Source organism: Megascapheus bottae, chromosome 32 (genome assembly GCF_031878675.1).
Source record: "Megascapheus bottae isolate mThoBot1 chromosome 32, mThoBot2.hap1, whole genome shotgun sequence".
Classification (NCBI taxonomy): Eukaryota; Metazoa; Chordata; class Mammalia; order Rodentia; family Geomyidae; genus Megascapheus; species Megascapheus bottae.
Genome location: NC_143540.1, coordinates 7064743 through 7087964, shown reverse-complemented (window position 1 = coordinate 7087964; position 23222 = coordinate 7064743). Strand labels below are relative to the sequence as shown.

The 23222-nt window shown below is 51.2% G+C and overlaps 1 protein-coding gene across 2 annotated transcripts in view; it reads right to left on the bottom strand.

Annotated features, from left to right (window-relative positions):
• The window catches only part of Cacna2d2 (calcium voltage-gated channel auxiliary subunit alpha2delta 2), a 114948-nt gene that overhangs the window by 21318 nt on the left and 70408 nt on the right, over positions 1 to 23222 (bottom strand). For both annotated transcript variants that reach the window (XM_090323458.1, XM_090323459.1), the window contains exons 4-5: positions 8221 to 8280; positions 2048 to 2092 (exon numbers count right to left, since the gene is read on the bottom strand). In XM_090323458.1, the coding sequence (XP_090179584.1) occupies positions 2048 to 2092; positions 8221 to 8280 (105 nt within the window). The remainder of the gene's footprint in view (positions 1 to 2047; positions 2093 to 8220; positions 8281 to 23222) is intronic.

Genomic DNA, 23222 nt, shown 5'->3' with positions numbered 1-23222 from the left:
TGCAGCGCCTGCTAGCAGCAGGACTGTAAGGGCCCCTGTGGATTTTCTAAAATGAGCCGCAGCCGTCTGACAGGTGCCAATTATGGCATCTCTCGGCCAGGCAGGCTGGGCATGCGCCGTGTTCCCGCCCACCTCCACAGGCTGGCAGGAGTGGGGCTCTGACTGTGGTGTTGATGCCGCAGTCTGGGGGGAGGGCAGGCTGGGGCGCAGGTGTGCAAGGGGGTGGGGGATGGAGGGAAGATGGTGGAGAGTTGGAAGGGGAAGAGAGGGAAAAGCCTGGCTGGGAGGCAACATGGTGACCAAGGTAGGGGAAAGAGCAGAACAGGGCGGGGATTTAATGCCCTGATAGGAAGAAACCTGGGCATTCCAAGACTTGTGTGACCCCCCCCCCCAGGCTTAGTGTCTCTCCTTTTCGCCAGTGGGATATGGACTGTGTCTCTGCTGCTCAATGGCAGCTGGGAGCATCCAGGCCCAAGCAGGAAACCAGCGGCCTGTGAGGTACTCACCACGCATGCTCTGTTCAGAGTGGGGGGGAGGAGGTGCGGGAGAAGAAAGCCCCCCGAAATGTCAGCGGCAGATGAAGGGCGCTGGAAAATTTAATCTCCCCAACTTTCCCAACTAATGTGACATTTGGATTCTGTTCTGATAAGCTATCAGCTGGCGAACTTTTTCCTTCCTTTTCTTTCTCCCACCCCCTCCTTCTGGCTGGTAATTTAAAAGTAAATGGTCTAGAAAGATCTCTAACTGTACCTCTGGCAAAGATGGGGGAAAAAATAATAAAACAAAACACAACAACAAGCAGGGGTGTAGGAAATGTGTGCGTGTGTGTGTGTGTGTGTGTGTGTGTGTGTGTGCGCGCGTGCGCACACTGTTATTTATACTAAGGCCTAGTTAGCCTAGAAACAGGCTTGATTCACTCAAGTCTGGCCCTGCTGCCTGGAGTGACACTTTCCCTCTCTAGGCAGCCCAGCAGATGTTCAAAAAGGGGCTGGAGACAGAGTCAGTGATTTACAGACAGGTATTGGGGTCCTGGATTGAGTTGGGGGCTGCTGGCAGCAGGGAGTAAAGAATATCTTTATTGGTGTGCAAGGCTGGCCAGAGAGCCCCTTTTGTGCTACCCAGAGCCTAGGGGGTTTTGTGCGGTGGGCAACTGCAGTCTACTGGTTTATATTTAATGCGCTGATTGCTAAAATTACAGCCCGCTGCCGAGGGGGGTAAGGAATTAGATTCAGGGTCTAATTAAAGGTTCGTTCTTCATTTGAATTTCAGATTCCAGCTTTAATTTTAGCAACTTCTCCAGCAGCCACAGAGCTCAGCCAAGGGGAAGCACACCTGCTTGAGCCCACCTCCTCCTTCTCGGCCCCCCTGACTTCTCGAAGGCTCTCCCAGTCCAAGCTCCCACCTCCTACCGTTAGGGTTCACTTCCTGCTGGCCCCAGGAAAGCCCTAAACACCCGGATGAGGAAGATTGGATTTGGGGTCATCTGTATCAGCAAGCACAGGTCAGTCTCCAGACACTGTACCACTGTGACACCCCTGTGTCTAAAGAGGACAAGTGCTGTGCAGTCAGGCAGAGGGCGTTGGGCCTTGGCATGTTTACCGAACACTGTCTATTGCAAATGCCTGTACCCTCGGGTAACTCCTCTTTTCCCGTAGCTCCCTGGATCTCGTACATCGTTCACGAGTCCTTTGGTGACAGGAACCTCCACGCCCCACAGAGAAACCTAAACAGTTTCAGCTAGCTAGAGATGAGGAGGCTGAAGCTTTGTCTCACCACATTGGAGGGGTTGAGGGGTAGCCCTTGCTGAAGAATGGGTACAGGAACTGGTGAGACTAAATGACTCAGGGCAAAGCCCTGATTGGATGGGGCCATAGATGTGGTGGAGGGGTCAGATTATGAAGGGAATCGTGAGGGGCCTACAGGGTTGAGCTCACCACGAAGACACCTTTACAGCTGAGACCTTGCCTGTACAGCAGAGCCTTGCCTTGAGGAGGGGGCGTGGCTGGGCAGCTTCCCACCCCCTAGAACAGGGGTCAGGGCCACTTACCAGCTCAGCGTCAGCTTTGGCATCATAGTACAGGATGTCTTCCTCCTGGTGAGAAGAGATAGGCTTCAGCACTCACATCTTAGGGGGCTCCTGAGATGCACTCCAGACCCCTGAGCCCAAGGTCTGGATTCCTCCAGAGATGATACCCTTCCTGACGTCAGAGCCCTAGAAAGGCTGTTTGAGTCAGTGCTTGGGGTGCCCCCACTCCACTCTCCCAGGCTCATCCTCAGGATCTCTCACAGACTAGAGGAAGATGAGGTACCCTGGGACCCTACGATTCAGAGATCCAGACCCTGCATTGCAGCCTAGCTGAGAGGCAGACTCAGGGCTAGCCTGGCTGCTGAGATGCTGGCGGAGGCAGGATGGGGCGTGAGGAAGACAGAAAATCAGAGTGGAGCCTGGGCAAGAGCGAAATGATGACTCGATGCTGCATCTTCCAATTTCTTCTATTAAAAAGCCTGCTCATTACAGGCATGTACTTATTAATTATCTGTGATTTGTTGTGAAATGCAAGGGGGTTTACACAACAGGAATGGGAGAAAACAAAGCCCAACAAAGCCCAGCCCTGCAGTCTGCCTCCTGGCCCTCACCCGTCTGTGCCCGCCTGCCTGTCCTGGCCTGTGCCTGCCCCGCCTGCCGCCTGGGTTCTTGGCCATCTGCACGTCATAATCACTGGCCGCCCCGGGGACCCGTAACACAAACGGGCTAATTTCATGTTTAATGATCTTTAATCAGAATGAAGCACAGCTGCCAGAGGCTGCCAGAAGGTGAGTTTGGTGTCAGCAAGTGCCACCTGCTCTGGAGGGGCCACCCTACTCTGCCCTGGTGGACTTCAGGGCCAGGGCCATGATCCAAGTCACAGGACCCAGGTGTACACGTCAGCAGGTGTACACTGCTAAATCCTGCAGTGTGGTCCTGGACTCTTTTGTTCACTCTGGCCTGTTTCTTTGGGGCCTGAACATGGGAATGGCAACTAAGTCTGTTTGTCCATGGCCTGCCTGTAGAGCAGGCCTTACCATAAAGGGCATGGTTATTCCCAGCCCAAGGCTTGGACCATGTCCCCTCAGGGCCTCAGACTCCTCCTACATTGAGGGGATGGTTTAGCCGTGGCAACTGCCTGGGTGCTGGGTTTGTGGCCATGACTGGAGATGACTGGTTGAGTGATAAAGGATCAGGGGATTGTCCATGCGTCCCAGGTTGACTCCCACAGGGTCTTTTGGTGTGCAAACCACTGGCTTTGATATGGAGATGTAGTCCAAGCATTCTAGAACAATGACTGCAGACCAAGTGTCATACTTGGACAGGATCGCAAACATAAGGCCAAAGGCAACTCCAGAGTCTTGAGAAGCCTGCTATGTCTGGCTTTTCTCCTTCCTTTTTTCCTTCTTTCCCCTCCCTTCCTCCCTCCCTTCCTCCCTCCCTTCCTTCTTTCCTTTCCTTTCCTTTCCTTTCCTTCTTTCTGCCATTCCTGGGGCTTCAACTCAGGGCCTGGGCACTGTCCCTGACCTTTTTTCGCTCAAGGCTAGCTCTCTACCACTTGAGCCACAGCATCACTTCCAGCTTTTTCTGTCTATGTGGTACTGAGGAATTGAACCTAGGGTTTCATGCATGCTAGGCAAGCACTCTACCACTAAGCCAAATTCCTAGCCCTATGTCTGGCATTTCTGTGACCCAAATATACAGATGACACCAAACGAGGCACAAGGAAGCCTGTACACCCTGGCTCTGACTTGCCCTCCCAACTCATCTGCAAACTTCATTCATCCCCACAGTCTACCTACCCACCCACCCATCCAGGAAGACTGCAGACAAAATGGGAGGGCTAAGGTGGGGGCAGGGACAAGGCTTAGGCTCTGGGGTACTCAGCCTTTTCTCTGCACCCGGCTCTGACCGAAGCACATAATGAAAGCTGACATTACATCAAACACAATAAGGAGTTTCGGTTGATGAAGATCATTCCTGAACACACAAACCCATTAAACTGAGGGGAAAAAAATATCAATTCAACACACTCGCAGGCGAAAAGAAAATGTGATTTGTTATCTAAAAGGGGGTTATAAACACGGCTCTGATGCTCTTTCCCTCCGTAATGAAAACAGGCGGGCGCTGTGGGAGGACTGCAGATTACAACCTGGGGCTTCACTCACCAACTTTCTTTTCTTTTTTTTCTTTCTTTCTTTTTTTTTAGGCTAACATTCTGCAAGGACAGGAAAGGGCATGGGAAGGGGCCAGTCAGTCTCAGCTCCCTTCTTAAACTGAGGCTGGACCTGTGTGCACCTGGATAACGTGGTATGTCCAGGCACTCAGTTGGCTCTTCCAGTAGCTCTATTTTTTTTTTTTTTCTTCTTCTTGCTGTTGCATGGTCTCCGTGGGAAATCAGGGCGTTGGTTAGCAGCAGGGACGATGAGGAAAACAATGCAGGTGAGACTCAGAACTGCATGTTTTTCCTGCCTCTCAGGACTTGGGTGCATGTGGGCACAACTACTCTCACATGGGGGATGATCAAGCCACACCCCCTCCTTGGCACACAGGAGCCTGGAACCAGAGGCAAGGTCACCCATCGTGCACCGTTGTGCACACAGCTGGGATGGCTGTGCGTCATGTGACATGGAGCTGGAGGTGTGGCATGACAGGGCTGTCATAGCTGGGGGAGGAGGGTCTCCAGGAAGACCTTTGAGTCTCTTTTGGCCTGCACAGGGCTGGATTGTTCATGTTAGTGATGTTTTCTGGGTTAAGCAGTATGGAGGCAGGCTATGTAGTGAATAAGTGTAGGGGCTTTGGCATTCTAAAGGCTCTCCCTTAGCATGTTTTATTTTTCTTTTTTGCCAGTCCTGGGGTTTGAACTCAGGGCCTGGGTGCTGTCTTTGAGCTTCTTTTGTTCAAGGTTAGTGCGCTACCACATGAGCCACAACACCACTTCTGGCTTTTATTTTTCTTTCTGTGTATGTGGTACTGAGGAATCGAACCCAGGGCTTCATGTATGCGAGGCAAGCACTCTACCGCTAAGCCACCTTCCCAGGCCCTCCCTTGGCTTTTTCACTCAGGGCTGGTGTTCTATCAACTGAACTACACCTCCATTTCCAGCTTTTTTTTTTGTGGTGGTTTGTTGGAGGTAATGAGTCTCTAGTTTGGCTCTTCTGCCCAAGTTGGTTTTGAACTTTAATCTTCAGATTTCATCCTCCTGGGCAGGTAGGATTAAAGGCACGAGCCACCAATGCCTTGTCTGAAGTTCACACCGACCTCTCCTCTGCTCCCTGATATCTCTCTGGGAGGCATCATTTGCAACAAGCTGGCACATAGGTCCCATGTGTACCTAGGTGACAGGTGAGGGGGAGGTTAGATCAATGTGTGAGCCTATGACAGCTGCTCCATAACAGACGCCAGGCCAAGAGAAGGCATGAGGGGTATTGGCAAATGGGGCACTGGGTGAGGAAGAGCCTGGGATGAGTGGAGGCAAAGCAGTTGTTATCCAGGTTCAGTGTTTTGCAAGGCTGGCTAGACACGATTCTGGCCTGCCCACTGGCTCTCTATGCAGGGCCCAGGCCAGCCACCCGGCTGGACCAGTGAGGACGTGTGGCCTTTCTGCCCTGGCCCACTGCCAGCTCAGCTCAGCCAAAAGGACTGTTTTCTGAGGGAGCCATCTGTCGCTGGTTTGGCAGAGAGGAAGTCAGCAGGCCCTATGGCTGGGTCAGACCCTCAGGCTGACCAGCCTGCTCCTCTGGTTTGGCCCTATCTTCACAGCCTTCCTGTTAGATTCACCAAGCAGACGTCCCAGGGCAGGGCTGCAAGCTCCATTAGACTTGCAGGACACGTTTTTTTTTTTTTTTGTCTCCTATGAAGGTCTTGGGGTTGGCACTGAGGTCCTGGGGCCAATGGCCTGTCCTTCCTCACTCACCTATGCCCTGGTTCCGCTCCTCCCCTGGGGTGGTTTAGGTGGCATGCAATGCTGGCAAAGTGTGTTCTTGGCATCAGACATGGCCCATCCTCATCTGCCTTGAGTATTATGGACACCAGAGCACCTGCTGTCTGTCTGAGGAGCCATGGAGGGGCTGCCTGCTAATTGATAAATTGGGTAACGAGTATTCCTGGGAGAAGGCTGGGTTTGGGGAAGGGCCTGAGTTCGAGGCTGGGATTGTGACAAAAGCTAAGTGTCTCTCCTGAGTGAAAGGGAAGGCGGCTCCTTGTCTGTCACCTTCTGAAGGTCACTGGGAAGGAAGAGGTTTCAGGGACAAGACACTATCTCTTCCCAAGCCTCAGTCCTGGCACCTGCTGGTATGGACAGCTCCCACTGGCAGTTCTGCTGCCAGTGCTTCCTGGCAGCCTGGCAACGTGGCCAGCGTGTGGGCTAATGGGCCACCATTAGCACTAATGCCTTGCAGCCTGGCAGTTAGGGCAGTGGCGTAGCTTCCCGTGATCCTGTAGTCAGGAAGAATCGGGGGGGGGGGGTGGAGGAAGGAAGGGGACTACAATCCCCCAACTTGAGTATCTCAGGCAGTGGGACTGACAAACAGGCAGACACACTGAGGGACTAGAAGCTTAGATCATAGGTGGGAATCCCTTGACATCTGTTAGCTAATTATGCATTTCTGGAAGCTTCAGGAAACTCTATCCACTCCATGCCCATCTCCTCAGGTAAGTCAGAATAACGACTCAATCGGCTTTGTTGGTGGTGGTGTTTGTGTGGCTTGACCAAGGTCTGAGTGCTGCCCCTGGACTTCTATGCTTAAGGCTTTGAGCCACAGCTCTGCTTCTGGTTTTCTGGTGGTTTACTGGAAGTAAGAAGAGTCTCACGGCCTTTCCTGGGCTGGCTTTGAACTGCAGTCCTCAGATCTCAGTCTTCAGATTACAGGCCCGCGCCACTGGTGCCTGGCTTCCACCTGATTCTTAGGATAGAGGTTCCTAGATGTACCTGGCACAGAGCTCAAGGGAGAAAACTCTCCCCATTCCTACCCTCTGTACTGGCTCCTAGGTTCTGATGGCAACCTTTGGTGTCATCACCTGTCTGTCCTTGTATTTAGCATGGAGACTAGAAGGAAGCACAGCCAAGACAAAAGCCATAAGCTGGCTTGGTCACCGAATTTCATCATCTGTAGCAGCAGGGCTTTTTGAAGTCTGGGACACTGGTCCCAGTGGAACACTATAAGACAGACAGGGTCAGGTATGTCCAGCCCTAGCTAGAAACTAGCTAGTAGGGCTTTCTTTTCCTTTGTCTCCATTCTGCACGCTCTACTACACTCTACAAGTACTTTGTACTTGGCTCCAAGATTTCTGAGCCCTTTCGAGCTTTTCCTGGTGGAAAGAGAAGCTTTTGTAATTGTGGCCTGAGGGACTTGTGGAACTATGGGCTGTTATTCAGTTCAGAGAAGAAAATATAGGAAGAAAATCCCCAAAACATTTCCCCAGGATCTCTTCCAGGTAACAGCATTAAAATGTCAGAGTTCGGAGGTAAAAAGGGCTTCTTTGATTCACAGGCCCCCAAAGAACTAGAGGGTCTTCTTTGGAGAAGGCTACTTTAGAACAGCATGGGTGTCCAGTGAATGGAATGGTGTCCGGAGAGACTCCTATCTATAACTACAGGCCCCAGCATGGCCAGGAAGCTAGAGAGAGAGAGAGAGAGAGAGAGAGAGAGAGAGAGAGAGAGAGAGAGAGAGAGAGAGAGAGAGAGAGAGAGAGAGGGAGGGAGGGAGGGAGGGAGGGAGGGAGGGAGGGAGAGGGAGGGAGGGAGGGAGGGAGGGAGGGAGGGAGGGAGAGAGAGACAGAGAGAGACAGAGAGAGAGAGGGAGAGGGAGAGGGAGAGGGAGAGAGAGAATATGAATGAGAGATGATCCTGGGGCCTGAGAGAGTCCTTGAACTCAGGGCCTGAGCACTGTCCCTGAGCTTTTTTTGCTTAAGGCTAGCACTTGAGCCACAGCTTCACTTCTGGTGGTTAATTGGTCATAAGAGACTGGGCTAGCTTTGAACCATGATCCTTGGATCTCAGCTTCTTGGGCAGCTAGGATTAAAGGCCTGAGCCACAGGCTCCCAGTTTTGCTGAACACTGGAGAAAGGCTGCCGCTCTATTCTATGACCAGTCGTGCCCTTCCAGTGTTGCAGTGCGATTTCCTTCTCCCCGACCACCATCCCCCAAGCCCACCCTAGCTCAGGGCACTATGGAAGATGCGTATGGTTCTTACCTTGATGTTGTCCTGCCAGCGGTGGGCTTTCTGGAAGTTCTCTGCAGCATCAGCCAGTCTCTGAGGGATAGAGCAAGAAGTTCAAAAGCTGAGGAAGCTGCTGCGCCATGCTCACCCCAAAGCCTTCTTCATTCCCTGCACTCCCTTAGGGCAGGCTGATTTAAGGCCTCCCTTGTCCTCATCCCATCATACTCACAGACATTCTTCAACCCACTTCAGCCCTGCAACATCTCCCGCTGAAAGGCAGGGTCACCCACTACAGATTGTGTCATCTTCCCTGGCTAAGGACAAATCCTCACAAGTTACTGTGTGTCCCGCTCCCACACGACCCCCCCCCAAATGCCTATGGCCTATCATTATCCACCCAGGCCTGCTGTCTCCTAAGGGCTCCTGAGCCCTCCAGCTAGTCTATCTCTGAGCCTGGTCTATCTTTTGGCACTGGTTCTAGTGGCCCCCACCACTCCTGTGGTGTCCATTCCTGTGGGCAGCGTGCCCTTGAGAACACAGCTGTGTGCCCCTCTGTGCCACATCTGGCATGCTCAGTGCCAGATTATGCTTTGTGTGGAGACGTGGCAGATTTAGCCCTGCCTCTCACACATCACAGGGGGAAAGTATCACATAATTGAGCAGAATCTGCAGGGCAGGGAGAGCTGAGATGTAAGGGCCTCAGTGCCACTGGTACTGGGTACCTTACACAGGCTTGTGTACCTGTTATTGTGTCCGCCATGGTACAGTTAAGACCCCCTCCTTAGATGAAGATATCCAAGCATGGAAGAAGAAAGCAGCCTGCCCAGGGCACATGATCAATCTGATCAGGCTTGGGCTCAGATCTAGCCCTCACCATTGTGTTCACATGGCTCAGTCCCTAGCTAGGGTCCTCATAGAGCCCACTGTGTCCAGTGAGCCTTTGCGCTGACCCCACTCATTCTACACGTGGAGGACTGCCCTGCTGCTAGGCCTCCAGCTTTACTCAGAAGGCCCCAGTCTCTTGGTATTCAGAACACCTTGTCTCCATCTATCAGTCTAGGCCTCATGTGGCATGCGGGCCCCAGAGGAGAGGATCTAATAAAGCCTGACAGCTGCCCGTTGCAGGGAAATGGAAGTCAGGATATGGGAGACCAGCTTTTCCTCCTTTGAAGTGGGGAACAAGGATGCGGAGCTGTGTCTGCCACATTTTACCAGCATATCACCTCTAGCAGTTATAGAAGGAGGACTGTCAGACTTCTGGGCCTACTCTTCTCAGGCCAAGAACACACAATGGGGGGAGGGCACTGAGGCTAGGGGTCTGGGGTTGGTGATAAGATGTCTCTGGGTGTTAATGCCCATCCATCCCCACACAACACTGGTTTCTCTTGTCCTCTACTTCCTTTCCCTGTGGAGGCTCAGGTCCTCTGACCATCCTTTATCACATGGCCTGCCTGAGTATAATATATACTGTTCTCTGACCATCTCCTCCAGCCTCATACTCCTGGGCATGTTAAAAAGCAAACATATTTATTATTATTATTATTATTATTATTATTATTATTATTATTATTATTTCTTTTGGTGCCAGTTCCCAGGCTTAAACTCAGGGTCTGGGCCCTGTCCATGAGCTTTTGTCCTCAAGGCTAGCTACTCTTTGAGCTACAGTGCCACTTCCAGCTTTTTTTTGATGGTTAGTTGTACATTAAAGTCTCATGGACTCTCCTGACCATTGTGATTGTGGCTTTGAACCACAATCCTCGGGATCTCAGCGTCCCGAGTAGCTTGGATTACAGGCCTGAGCTACTGTGCCCAGCTGGGTTCCCTATTTCTCTTACTCAGTGGTCCACTACCTTCCCAGAACATATTTACTCCAGAGTGGGCTTGAGGGCCTAGATGAGTGGAGGCCACTACCATTTACAAGGGCCAAACCAGGGGCAAATGTGGGAACCAGATCTTGTCTCATATGATAGAAAAACCACATTGGACTCCCCATACCAAACTGACACAAGTGGAAGGCTCTAAACTGGGCCATGGCCTTAAGGAATTGATCCTTTCCACCTCTAACTCCATCCCTGGAGAAAATACCAGCTCTTTCACCCTCTCAGGGCTCAGCTCTGATCCTGGGATTCACAGTCCCCAATAACTTAGCTGACAGGGCGGGGGAGCCCAAGAGAGGCAGGGCTCCAGCCCTCAGCTTCAAGCTCAAGGAGTCCCGCGGGGCTCAAAGGACTGGGTCAGCCCGCTGACTCGTGAATAACGGAGTTGCAATAGCCACAGCGAAAGGATTACTTTTAATCCTCAGTAACGATCAAGCCATTATTATTTTTTCGGTGTTACAGATCAATCAGTCCATCCCCAGGCACTGAACGTGTGAAAACTGCTAAACAGGCAGGTCTGATGATACGGGAGGAAGGGCCAGGCAGTGGAATGAGAGTGGAATGGGTGGGATGTGGCTATACAAGGTCCCATTTAGTCCCGAGAGTGAAAGGGGGAGAGACCCAGGACTACACCCAGAGAAACACAAGGGCTCCTGTATTTCACAGGAACTGCTTCACAGTTTAGGCTAGGGTCCAAAGTGCCATCCTCATGCACTGGCTTTGCGCTTCACCCTTCAATGGCCTACGATGTGTGACTTGGAGGTAGTAACTGCGCCCATTCAGAGGCCAAATAGGTTCTTGGTAGCCCTTGTTCCCCAACTCCAGCCCATAGGCGTCCTGTGCACTGGGGCCTCTCTTTCACCTCTGTCGAGGACTTCCTCTTTTATCCATTCCTTCTGCCTGGTTAGCCTTATTGGATGGTGCCACTTTGAAAGCTTCCTTTTGTCCTTTTCCCACCTGTAGACGTCTCCCTTTTCTCTATCAAGCACAGCAGTTTCCTCATACAGGGACCTCGAATATAACCTCATTCTGAGTTCTCAGGGACCTGATGTCCTGTATTCACACAGCCCCAAGGCTAGCTTCGGGATAGCTGGAGTCCATGCTCTCCCTTCTCTAAAGTTCATATTCCTAGTATTTCCCTTCCAAGTGCTTCAAGGTCCTTCTTCTGGATCAGGAGCTGGATAGAGAAAGGCACAGAGGCCAAGCTACAGCCCCTGGTCCTCCAGCTACCAACCCCATGTCTATTTCCTCCAGCCCAGACTCCTCTAGTCTGGATTCCCCCCCCCCCCCTCCGCCCACTCCTTGGCCTTTGCCACACATCCCCCTGTCTCTGTCATGACATGTACACCCTCTGCATGGCTGCTTTCCCCTTGAACTCTGAGCTTGGTGGGGGCAGTGGACTGTCAAGTCTACAGTCATACATAGTAGGTGTACTTCGTATCTGTTAAACCAAACTCAAGATGTCTCTGGATTTGTGTAGAGGACTAGAATTCAGTTTTGCCTGGCCAGGTATGAGATTTAACATCTCTAAGCCTTTTTTTTTTCCTTACTATATCCCAGGGAGAGAAGGATGTGACTGCGGTGAAGTCACTGATGGTACCTTTCTTGGCCCACCAGTCTCCCATCATGGCCATGGCACTGGAGAGAACCATGGTGGGATTTCTAAGCAGGACTGCCCACAGCCAAGTCCATCACAGTAACAGCGGGCATTTCAGAGGCAATTATCAGAGAGTTTCACTTAACAATCAATTTCCCTCAGCTCCAGGAGCCACTCTTACAAGGAAGAAGAGGACTGGCAGTGCATTGGGCTGGGAACAATACCCCCCTGGGGAGCAGTGCCTCCTCGAGTACCTTCAAATTTCACTAAGTTAAACATCCTAAGCTTCCAGAGACACACAATGGGGCCTGAAACAGGAGGGCTGCCCCTTAGAGGCCAACATCTGGAGGGAAAGCATTTCTGTGTTGCTTGAGTGTTAGGGCCTGGAGCCCTCAGCTGTGCCAGTCTCTTAAAGAGTATGCTCCTTCCCATTCCTCCTCCCCACCTCCACCCCCCACCCCCAATCCTGGGCTGGATCCTCCTCCATTCTCCTTCAAATGCTGGCACTGGGCCTAGGGAGCAAGTGTACATCAAAAAGGACTGGTGTAACTGTATAGCCTGGAGGCTATATAGTTCTTCATCTTAATTAGTTCTAGCTGCCCCTGCTGCCAAGAAGACACGAGAAGCTTGGAATAAAATGCTCAGAGGCTGGGAATGTGGCTTAGCAGTAGAGTCTTTGCCTAGCATGCACCAAGTTCTGGGTTCAATTCCTCAGCACCACATCAATAGAAGAAAAAAAAAAGAAAGAAAGAAAAGCCAGAAGTGGCACTGTGGCTCGAGAGGTAGAGTGCTAGACTTGAGCAAAAAAAGAAGCTCAGGGACAGTGCTCAGGCCCTGAGTTCAAGCCCCAGGACTGGCATATTAAAAAATATATCCCCAAATTCGTGGAGTGCACAATATTGAGATGTTAAGTACTGGGGGCTCAGTCAGGTGGAAGCTGTGATGGGGGTGGAGCTCTGAGGTAGAGGCCAGGGTTAGTAAGTCTAGATCAGTGTGCCAGCACCATTCAGCTGTCCTGAGAACACGGCAGGAGGGTTGTAAGAAAGGTAATGAGGCAGGCTAGTGAATGCCAGCCACATTCAGCACCTAGCCTATGCCAAGGCTTCACCAATTGGCTGAAGGTCGATGTCCAAGAAAGGGATTCTTTTTCTGCAGCGGATGTGACTTGGAGCATTAATGGCACTGCCCAAGGATTCTGGTGAGACATTGTCATCCCCAGTGTACCTGGCACCAAAGCCCGGAAGTTGTGGACCGTGATCCCAGGGGATGGAGTTAGTGTCTGGGTGAGATCTGGCTACTCTCCGGCTCCCACGTGGTTCCTTTGCCTTTCCCTCTATAGAAGGGATCTCTCCTGATGCTACTTTGAACCAACCTGAATCTTGATGTCACTGGGTCCAGCTCCCAGGAGGGGGAGGCAGGTCCAGCAGCCCTTGGGCAATCCAGCCTCGCACTGTCATGTTGCTGCCTCTCCCTTCCTCCCTTTCTCCCTCCCTATGGGCCCTGTATCAGTTCTGTATTGTGCACTGATAAATACTAAATACAGATTTCCAATTTCCCGAGCTGTTATGGTCTAATGAGTAAATAATATACATATTTAAAACTGTCTAAAAACATATCTGCATAATTAAAATATCTACATAATAACGAAGCAAGATGCAGCTCTGCAAGGAAGGAGTTGGAGCCCCAGGGCTCACAATAGAAGTGTAGGTAGGGTTGGAGGTCTTGATACTGTGGGTCTCTCTGCTGCTTTGGTCTTGGGCAGGTATTGGTGTATCCACCCACTGCTCACGCCAAGAAGGCACATCCTCAGACAAGGAGCAGAAGTGCAGTTGAGCACTGTCCCTGTGAATGGTGCATCTGTAGCTTAAGATAGTGCCTGCTACGAGACCTAAGGCTGTCTTGATGGCTCAGACCTCTGGCTCTCATCACCCATAGTCTGTGATGTGTGAGCTTTATGGTACAACCTCTTTTTGCTGCGACCCAAAGGTTGCATCCCAATCCCCCGCTTTGGTGAGTTCTGAGGGATGACACAGAAGGCGCCAGAGCAGTCACTTGCCCAACCTGGAAGGCCCCTTCCTTTATATTTTGCTATATCTGCACTAGACACATCATCTTAATATACAGCCTCTTTTTTTTTTTTTGCCAGTCCTGGGTTTGAGCTCAGGGCCTGAACTCTGTTCTTGGGTTTTCTCAAGGCTAGAGCTCTACTACTTGAGCCTCAGCACCACTTCTGGCTTTTTCTATGCATATGGTACTGAGGAATTGAACCCGGGTCTTCATGCATGCTAGGCAAGCACTCTACCACTAGGCCAAACTCCTGGCCCCAATATATGGCCATTTTTATAGTTGCTTTCACCTTAAAGATAAAACCATCACCCCAACAATGCAACACAAACCTTCAGACTCAAACTTCAGCTTCCCTAAACCAGCAGAGAAATACTAAACACCATCCACTCTAGCGTGGAGGGTATGGAGAGGGTAGAATGCCCTTGTGATTTCTGGCAACAACAGGCTCCCTGACCTTTTCTGTCACAGGCTGCACTTGCCTTCCTCAAGTTGATTTTTTAAAAAAAAATTAGCAAAATGGATTTCTTCTCTTAAAAAAAAGGTCAGAATACATGTAATAGGAAAAATTCATTGGACTTGTGTCCTTCTGGGGGAGGTGGAGTGGGGAAAGGGGGGTAGATACCACCTCTTCACTCTTGGGCCTCGTCTTGCTTATTCCCTGTAGGCAACACATATTTAGTTATTGATTCTGCATCCTCTGAAAGGGAAAGCCTGTGTTTTAATTTCCCAGGAAAAACTGGACTGTCCTTTCTCTAACTCTTTTGTCCTGCTCCTCTTCATCCTTAGGAGCTGGTCCTCAGCACCTCCCCCTCCAGGAAGCTTTGCCAAGTTCTATGTCCCAGAATCTCTGTGGGGCTTCCATTCCAGGGGGGCAGAATCAAGCTTCTTGAATGCCTTCTGTTATAGAATGTATCCTACCAGAAAGTTAAACCTGGTCCCCTGACCCTAACTAAAGACCAACCCCACACCCAGCCGCATGCTCCCTTCACATGATGTTATTTTTATACTTTTTTCCTAAAACACAAGCCCGAGCAGGCCCTTCTCGACTCTATTAACATTAGGAATCTAATCAGTAATCAGGCAGCTCATAATTTTCTGATTAGCTCTGATTAGGCCCAACCTCAGGAGAAGGAGTGGGACAGTGAAGAGGGAGGCGGGGCTGGACGGGCACCGGATGTGTCTGAGGGGCACTGGGTGGAATGGTCATGGAAGGCAAGGGGATGGAGTCCCAGTCTTATTGCTGTTTGTCCTGGGGGAAAGGGTGTGGAATGGAGTCAGGGGTTGTACTGAGCTAGAGGAGTCTCAGGAGTCAGACAGCAAAGGTAACAGGAAAGGGGCCTTCAAGCCGCAACGGAAATAGGTCAGGTCCCAAATTTCAGCACCATGGACAGAGACACAGAGCGCTAGCTAGGATGGCCAACAGGGTTTTGAGTTGGGGCAGCAAGCTGGGTTCCAGATCACATCTCAGGAATGATTCCAGGTACAGCGTTGAGCAATGGTCACAGAAACAGTGGATCTGTTCAGATGTCTACGACACGTGATCTTGGACCCAGAGATTCGGATGTGGGTCACTCTTGCTGAGCAATATATCACAGGCAGGGCGGAACTTGAGGAACATCCCCTTCAGTGAAGAGACCCTGAGACTGAGGGCCACTGGTTCCATCAGTGGGGGAGCCAAGGCCTAGAGAGACCGCTCAGACCACCACGAGAGTTAGAGACCAAGTCTGTCCCTGTATGGTATGTTCTTTCCTATAGTTGTAGACTTCTTGAAGATACATCTTGTTCTTGCAGTGCTGAGGATTCAAACCCAAGGCCTTGTGCTGGTTAGGCAAGTACTCTACCGCTGAGCTACAACCCTAGCCCTTTGAAATCACATCTTGGATCCCTATTCAGATCAGGGTCACAGTGGCCCTGCTCTTGTCCCTAGTCTGGGATCACAGATTGTCACCTTCTACGGGATGCAACCATAAGGGTGACCTCTGATGAAATGCATGAACCGGTTGGAGGAGCTATGCACAGTTAATGCCATGCAAATTGGCACGGAGGCAATCAGTCTGACTCTAAAAGCTGCCCCACCGGCCGCAGGCTGGCTCATTGTCTTTTCTGTCAATTTACATCTCATTACCCAGAAGGCTGTGCTCACTAGAGGTTAAAAAAAAAAAGAACCAAGCAAGCCCCATTGCATCCCATCTGCATTGATGGCATAGATCATGAATGGGTCAAGGCTGCTTGATAGACTACACCTGTTGGCCCTACCACCACTATCATCACCCCTAAATTACGACTCCATCACCAAAGAACCCCCACAGCTCCCACTTCCATCATCACCAGTGTTTCCCATGACTACAATGGCTCCCATCACTCCTGCATCCTTGAGGAAAAAAAAAAAAACATCTGATGAATTGTCCGAGGCTACTCACACGTCATCTCTCTCTGTCCATTGCCCTCGACCATCATTAGAGAGATAGGGAAACTGTAAGCAAACGATTCAGGGACCAGAGACCTCACGATCAATCCAGATTGGGTCCTGGCTTTCTGCTTCATGGGGGAAGCCTGGGGGCAGGGGTGGGTGAGGCCCTGGGAAGAGTGAGACTTAGCTTACTCTCTTTTTTCCAGCAGGACTGAGGCTGGACCCACAGAGATTGGTACCAGATGATGGCAAAGCCAGGAGCTGTGTGGGTAATACAGGTGGCTGACGCTGTCATGATGACCTCATCTCTAAAATGGAGCTTCCAGTATGTTCATGAGACTGCATGAGTGTGAGAGGAGATGGTAAGAGAAGGATTCTGATTATCCCCAGCTGGTTTGGGAGAGAGTATAGTTAGACCAAGTTAGGGGGGCTTTGGGAAAAGGGGATGCAGACAAAACCTGAAGGACAAGAGCAGACAGAGGAGAGAGGGGAAGTGGTTCTCAGCCGGGACAAAGAACAATGGGCTTCTCTGCAGGCAGGTGAGGCTGGCAGCACATACAGGCTTTGACTATTCCAGAGCCTCCACTGGTCCAAGGATGTATGTCTAGGGTGCTTGCGCTTGCCACCATGGCCAGCCAAGCCTCTTTTTTTTTGCCAGCCCTGAGTCTTGAACCCAGGGCCTAAGCACTGCCCTTGGGCATTCCTCAAGGCTAGAGCTCTACCACTTGAGCCACAGCACCACTTCTGGCTTTTTTCTAGGTATGTGGAACTGAGGAATTGAACCTGGGTCTCCATGCATGCTAGGCAAGCACTCTTACCACTCGGCCAAATTCCCAGCCCCAGCCAAGCCTCTTTTTACAGAGCATCCTTGTTCCTTGTTTCACTCCATATTTTCTATATGGCTTCTGAAACCCAGTCATTATTCTCACTCCACCAACAAGGGTACCAGAGCCCAGAGAGGGTGAACCACTTGCTCAAGCTTAAACAGTGGTTGAATGGTGGGGCTCAAACTGGAACCCAGCTTTATTTCATCCACACCAGGGCTGGTCTCCAACTAGCCTTGCTGCCTCCCTGGACAGCAGAGCCAAGACATGAGGCTGGCCTAAGATGAGGTCAGGGCTTGACACAGTGGTCCCCTCGTGGGAAGTGGAGCCAGATCATTCCACTAAGATTCTTGAGGTGCTGGGTGTGGCTGCCTGCCACCTCACCCTGTTCCTCTCCTCCGCTTTGGTGGCAGCAGCATGGGCACTACCCTGGACACAAAGCTGGGCACCAGCCGGCCTATGGACAATGCTGGGAACCCAGGTAGAGGTGACAAGCAGACAAAAGCCTGGAAGTAGAGGGCAGGGGTAGGTACAGCCTGGCTGCCAGGTGGCAACGCCCAGTGTAAAAGCCGCTTTGAATACTGGCTGCCTCCCGCTGCTACAATCAGCCTCGACACTTGGTTATTATGAGGAGTAAAGGCGGCCGGCGGGACAGCTGGAGCCGTGGCGACAACATTTAAGGCGTTTGTCAGAGCTGTGGGACACGGACTGCCAGGCGCTAATGGCTTCTGCACGTTGCTGCCAAGAGAGAGGAGGGCGGGCAGGCGGAGGCGGCCCGGCTCCTGCCTGGGCCTTGTGCCTACCTCACGCTGCGTGGCCGCTCCACGACAGGTAGGGCCCACCTGGGCCTTACAGATGCCTAGCAACGGTCACAGAACCATGGTGCCAACTGAAGAAGGCGGGGCAGTGCCATGAAACACATGCCTGCCTATTTAGGCCATCTTGTCTACCTCAGCCTCCATTTGGGCTGCAGTCCCTCTCCAATGGGATGGGATGGGAAGGGGACGTGAGAAGTCAGTTCTCCACCGCTCTGTCTCCCAGAAAGGAACTCCTGATCCTAGCTGGCTCAGACCCTATCTCCTCAGAGAACTGGGCTTTGTGTGTGAGATTGTCTTTCAGAAAAAGAACCATTTTGGACTCAACATCCATACCAAACAGAGGGACTTTGGCATCCCTGGCCGTAGCTTTCCTTCCTGTAAAATGTGAACATGGAGTCTTCCATGCAGGGCTTTTGGTGACATAATAAGAAATTTGGACTTACAGAGGTAAGTGGTACTCAGGCTTCTGAAGAAGGGTGGGTGGGGGTGAGGTGTTATTCAGGCAGAGAGAGGGTGGACCTACAGGCTGCCTGGAGAAGGCACCAAATTGAGCTGCCAGGGAAGAGCCAGGAGCCAGGAGATTTCCCGGGAAAGGTGTATCAGGGCTGGGTGATCTGTGGGGCTTGAGGTATTAGGTGATTCTAAAATACCCAAGTCAACAAGGAACTCTAGAGCACCTCTCTAACTTGGCACCAGTACTGGTTGCTTGCACGACAAACCACTAAGCATTGGCTGTGCCCCCAGAATGCTAGTGGATCCTTTCACCAACACCTGCAAGGCAGATCCCACTCCTAACACCATTGTGCAAATGAAGGAACTGAGGCTCAGAAGTAGTTTCTCAGTGACCACAGCACCCTGGGGGCAGGATCGGGGGTTGTCTCTGAGACTGTCAATTATACTCCTCAGCCTCACCCTCATTCACTGGGCCCTGTCTGAGGAGGAAGAGGAGCATAGACAGCTATGGATCAGAGCACGGGTGGGGGAACATTGTGTGACTGAGCAGAGACTCCCAGGAGGCAGGAGGACACTTAATGGGCCTGAGCTCTGCCTCAGAATCACTGCAGGACCTTAGAGAAGGTTATAATGTGGACCCTTGAGGGTCCCTCTTCTTTCTTTTTATATCTACATTTGTGGTTGGTTCTAGGTGCTAAAGATACAGGGTGAGTGGAGAGATTTCTTTCCATGTTTCTCCCCTCCCTCTGGTTCCCTACATCCCCCACCGCCCCACGCCCTCTCCAGCCCAGCCAACATCAGGCTAGACGTGTATTCTACAAAGAAATCTTGTGTACCAGTCCTAAGTAGCTGTCCATAAATAGCCATCACAATCATAGAGGCAAGGCCAGTGCCGCTGGTCCATTTCTCAGGAGAGAAGCTCAGAACAATGTAATGAGTGCTCAGAGTCCACAATGCTGCCAGGATCTGAACTGAAGTCTTTTTGATTGGTGAGCTCAGGCCTGTAGCACTCAGTGCACAATGGCTGAAGCAGTGATTGCAGCCTCTTCCTGGTAACTCTTGGGAGAGAAAGATTGAGCTGTGATCCCTGGGATCCAGGGACCCCATTCTGAGAGGCCTTTCCACTTCCTTGGAACACCTCTGTAAGGTGAGACGTGAGTGTGTGCGCGTGTGTGTGTGTGTGCGTGTGCGTGCCCGTACTGGGTCTTGAACTCAAGTCCTGGGAGATTTTTTTGTCCAAGGCTGATATTCTACCACTTGAGTTACAGTTTCCCTAATGGCTTTTTGCTGGTTAATTGGCGATAAGAATCTTACAGGTTTTCTTGCCCAGGCCGGCTTCGAACTGAGATTGTCAGATCTCAGCATCATGAGTAGCTAGAATGACAGGCATGAGCCACTGGCACTCAGCTAAGACTTTCACAGGGAGTTGACCTAAATGGCTCATAGTCTCTTGTTAAAACACAAAACCCTACGTCTCCCCTTTTCCTTTGGCTTCAGGAGGTTCAGAGTCCACCTGTCGGCTGAACTAGCCCAAGTACCCGGTTTTCTCTCCACTTTAACTCTTTTGCTCTGTCCTCATTATTCATATTCCCTATGAAGAGCTATTCAGTATGTTGCCAAATGAATCGAGGGTGTGTGTGTGGGGGTAAATCCAATTAAACTATCTCCTCCCACCAGTAGGTCAGGGTGGGTTGCCTGGTGAGGCCAGACTGATTGTGGGGCCCTGCTCTGAGCTACCACCCCAACGTCAGGCAGGCCAGCATCTGGCAGGCACAGCCGTCTCCCTGGAAAATGAGATGCTTCTTATTGAGATAATGAATCGCTCCATTTAGATCCAAATTAACCTCCCCCAATTACCCCATTCTCTACCACATTTCACCAGATCGAAACCCCTTCAGCCTACACAGTCGAGTGCCCAGCCCGTTCTCAAGGCCAGGTCACGTGCATTCCAAAGCCACAACTGCTCAATTGCCTCAGCCGGGCCAGCAGGCTCCCTCTCTCAACAGGTCACATTTCCTTTTCTTTTCTTTTTTTTTTCCCTTGAGGGGGGGAGGGGAGAAGGGTGGGAGTGAGGGGAGTAGAAAGCTTGATGCAGCTGCCGCTCTAAGGAGTGGGAATTTTTATTTTTCTTTCTTTTTTTTTTTTTTAGCTCGTTCTTTGAAATAAGGATGCAATATGGGATCAATTTTTGATGACAGTGAAGTAAAAGGGGAAAATAGTAGCAATTTTCTCTTCTGAACATGCCCTATTTAATGGAAGGATGTCAAGGTAGAGTTTTATACAGAGGAGAGAGGGCTTGGTTCCCAGGGACACATGGTCAATCAGAGATGCCTGGCACGAGCTCAGCCTGGGGTGGGGGCTGGGCACCTCCTTATGTTCAGCCCCTCCCAGTGTCTCTCCCCGCCCCCCGCCATTAGAGGGGGCTGCCAGGACATAGGACAGGTTCAGCTTCTGCTTCTCACCTGCAGTCGGGAAATATCCGCCCTGCTTTGTGCTCAGTCTGAATCAGGATTCTTGAGCTGGGACCATGGGGAAATCTGGTGTTAATTAGGGTTATAAAACACTGTCCAGCTGCTACAGTTAGTCTTTGTGTCAAACCTAGGAAGCTGAGAGCTTCAGTTGGCCTGGAGTTGGCAGGGGGGTGTTGAGGGTGACTGGGGTGGCAGTAGTGGGGAGGGGGGGGGGCTAGGGAGAGAATAGAGCTGAAGTCTAGACTGAAAGGATGGTCAGTCCCTTGTCTGGAGGCTTAGGATGGGGAAGTGGGAAGAAAAACTGGGGTTCTCAGGGGACACTGCTGGGGAACTGCCATATCCCGACTCCTCTTGACCATAGACAATTTACTGGAGTCAGATCTGGGCTGAGTGGAGTCTGGAGGCCCTGCTGGGGTGGCTGGGAAGTTCCCCTGCTCTAAGATACTATAATTGGCGTCCAGGCCTGGTTGGTGCGGAGGAGAGGTCTGAATGCTAGGACCACATCTCTGCTACAGAACTCCTCCCTCCCAAACTGCACCCCTGCAGAGCCTGAGTGGTAGTCTGGCCAGCCCTGGCCCATCTTTCCTGAGGTCCAGTACTCTCTGGCCACGTGTCTTCCAAGGCTCCACTCCCCTTTCACTGGAGATCAGGAAGAAGACAGAAGCAGCACACCTCGAAGGGGCATGCAACACAGCTAGAGACATCTATCAGACACATGCAGCTACACCAGGTGGCTCGTGATCTGCAAGCACAGCACACAAGCATGCCAAACCCCACAGCTCAAGGTTATGAAGGCACCCAACCACGCACTCCTACAAGCAGAGCCCCAGTCCAGGTGCGGTCCTTTTCAGTCAATGTCTTCAGCTTCACACAGGGAGAAACACATTTGGGATCTGTCAGGCATCTTTTCCCATCCACACCCAAGGATCCACCAAATATACGCATTTCAAGTTCTCAAACGTGACCTTCTAGAGTCCTTACTGTGGTCAACGCAGTGTTGGCAAAGAATGGGCCTCCTTACCTCCTCTAAGGTACTGTACAAAACAAAAGTCAAGAGCAGGGCAGCTTTGGCTTCAAGATGTCTGTCGATTCTAACAGGGATAGAAGGGGTGAGGGGCTAGGCTCTTCATACTAGCACCCATCTCGTTGACAGATGCAATTCCCAAACTATGCCTGCCACCTCCCTTCTTTCCTTCCTTCCTAGGCTGTGGCTGGGTCTCTGAAATAATTAGCAATTCTGCTCGACAAAACGCCGGCCCGATGGGATAATAAACTCCAACATCTGTCAGAAGAGCGAGCTCCTATGGAATTGCCAAGAGAAACATTTTTCTCCTCATTCAATTCACATTTAAATCGAAAAACAACCCCTGCAAGTCTGTGCCAGGCCTGCGGCACGGAGGCTCTGGGTACCCACAAGCTGTTCCTGGGCCTGCAAAGAGGCTCGGACGAGTGGCGATCGCTCACTCAAATTAACAAATCATTTTATTTGGAAATGAAAAGAATTTGTAAATGACGGATGGCTTCGGGGCCACTGATGAGGAGAGAAGCCAGCCATTGGCCCTGCTGTGTGGCAACAGGGCCGGGCAGCCCACGTCTTCCCAGCAAGAAAGGCCTCCTGGTACACACACAGCATGGATGGAACAGCACTCACCAGTTCTACAACTACCAAGTGTGAGACACAATCTAGGAATCATGTTCCAATTCTAAGGGAACTGAGGGGCCACTGAAGTGCCTAAGACCCTCAGCTGCTCACGCTGGCCTGAAGAGGACAGGGACTCTGAGGCAGCTTGTCCAGCGCTAACCCTGCGCAGACACTAGCGCTGGGGTCTGAAATTTCACCTCTAGGCTGGAGGAAGTGCTGTACAGACAGCACCTTGCTAATACATTTTACATTCTGTACACTTTTTTTTTTCCTTTTGGCCAGTCCTGGGGCTTGAACTCAGGGCTGAGCACTGTCCCTGAGCTTTTTTTGCTCAAGGCTAGCACTCTACCACTTGAGCCATAGCACTGCTTCCAGTCTTTTCTGTTTATATGGTACTGAGGATCAAACCCTACGAACATGCTAGGCAAGCAGTCTACCACTAAACACTCCCTCTCCCTCTCTCCCCCCCCCCTCTCTCTCCCAGTCCCTACAATTACGCTTTTGAGATAAAATTTCTGGAGACTCATGGCTAGATTCCAGTCTTGTTTTTAAGGCTTCTCACTCTGGATCATGCTATATTGAGGTCACCTGGGGATCTAGCCTGATTTTTCTTTGTTCCCCTTTGGGCCAGGGATGGAACCTAAGGGGATCTCAGGGGCATTGCCTACCTCTGACAGCTTTCCAGTTGAAAACATCAAGATCTGGGTACCAGCTAAGAGCCATGGTGTAAGGTTTTGAGCAAGTCCCTTTCCTTTTCAAGCCTCAGTTTCCCAGTCCATAAAATAGATCCTCATTCTGGACCTATCTGCTATGATATGTACTGGTGAGGTGAGTATAGAGAAGCGTGAGACAGTAATCGCCATCTATAGATAAGAG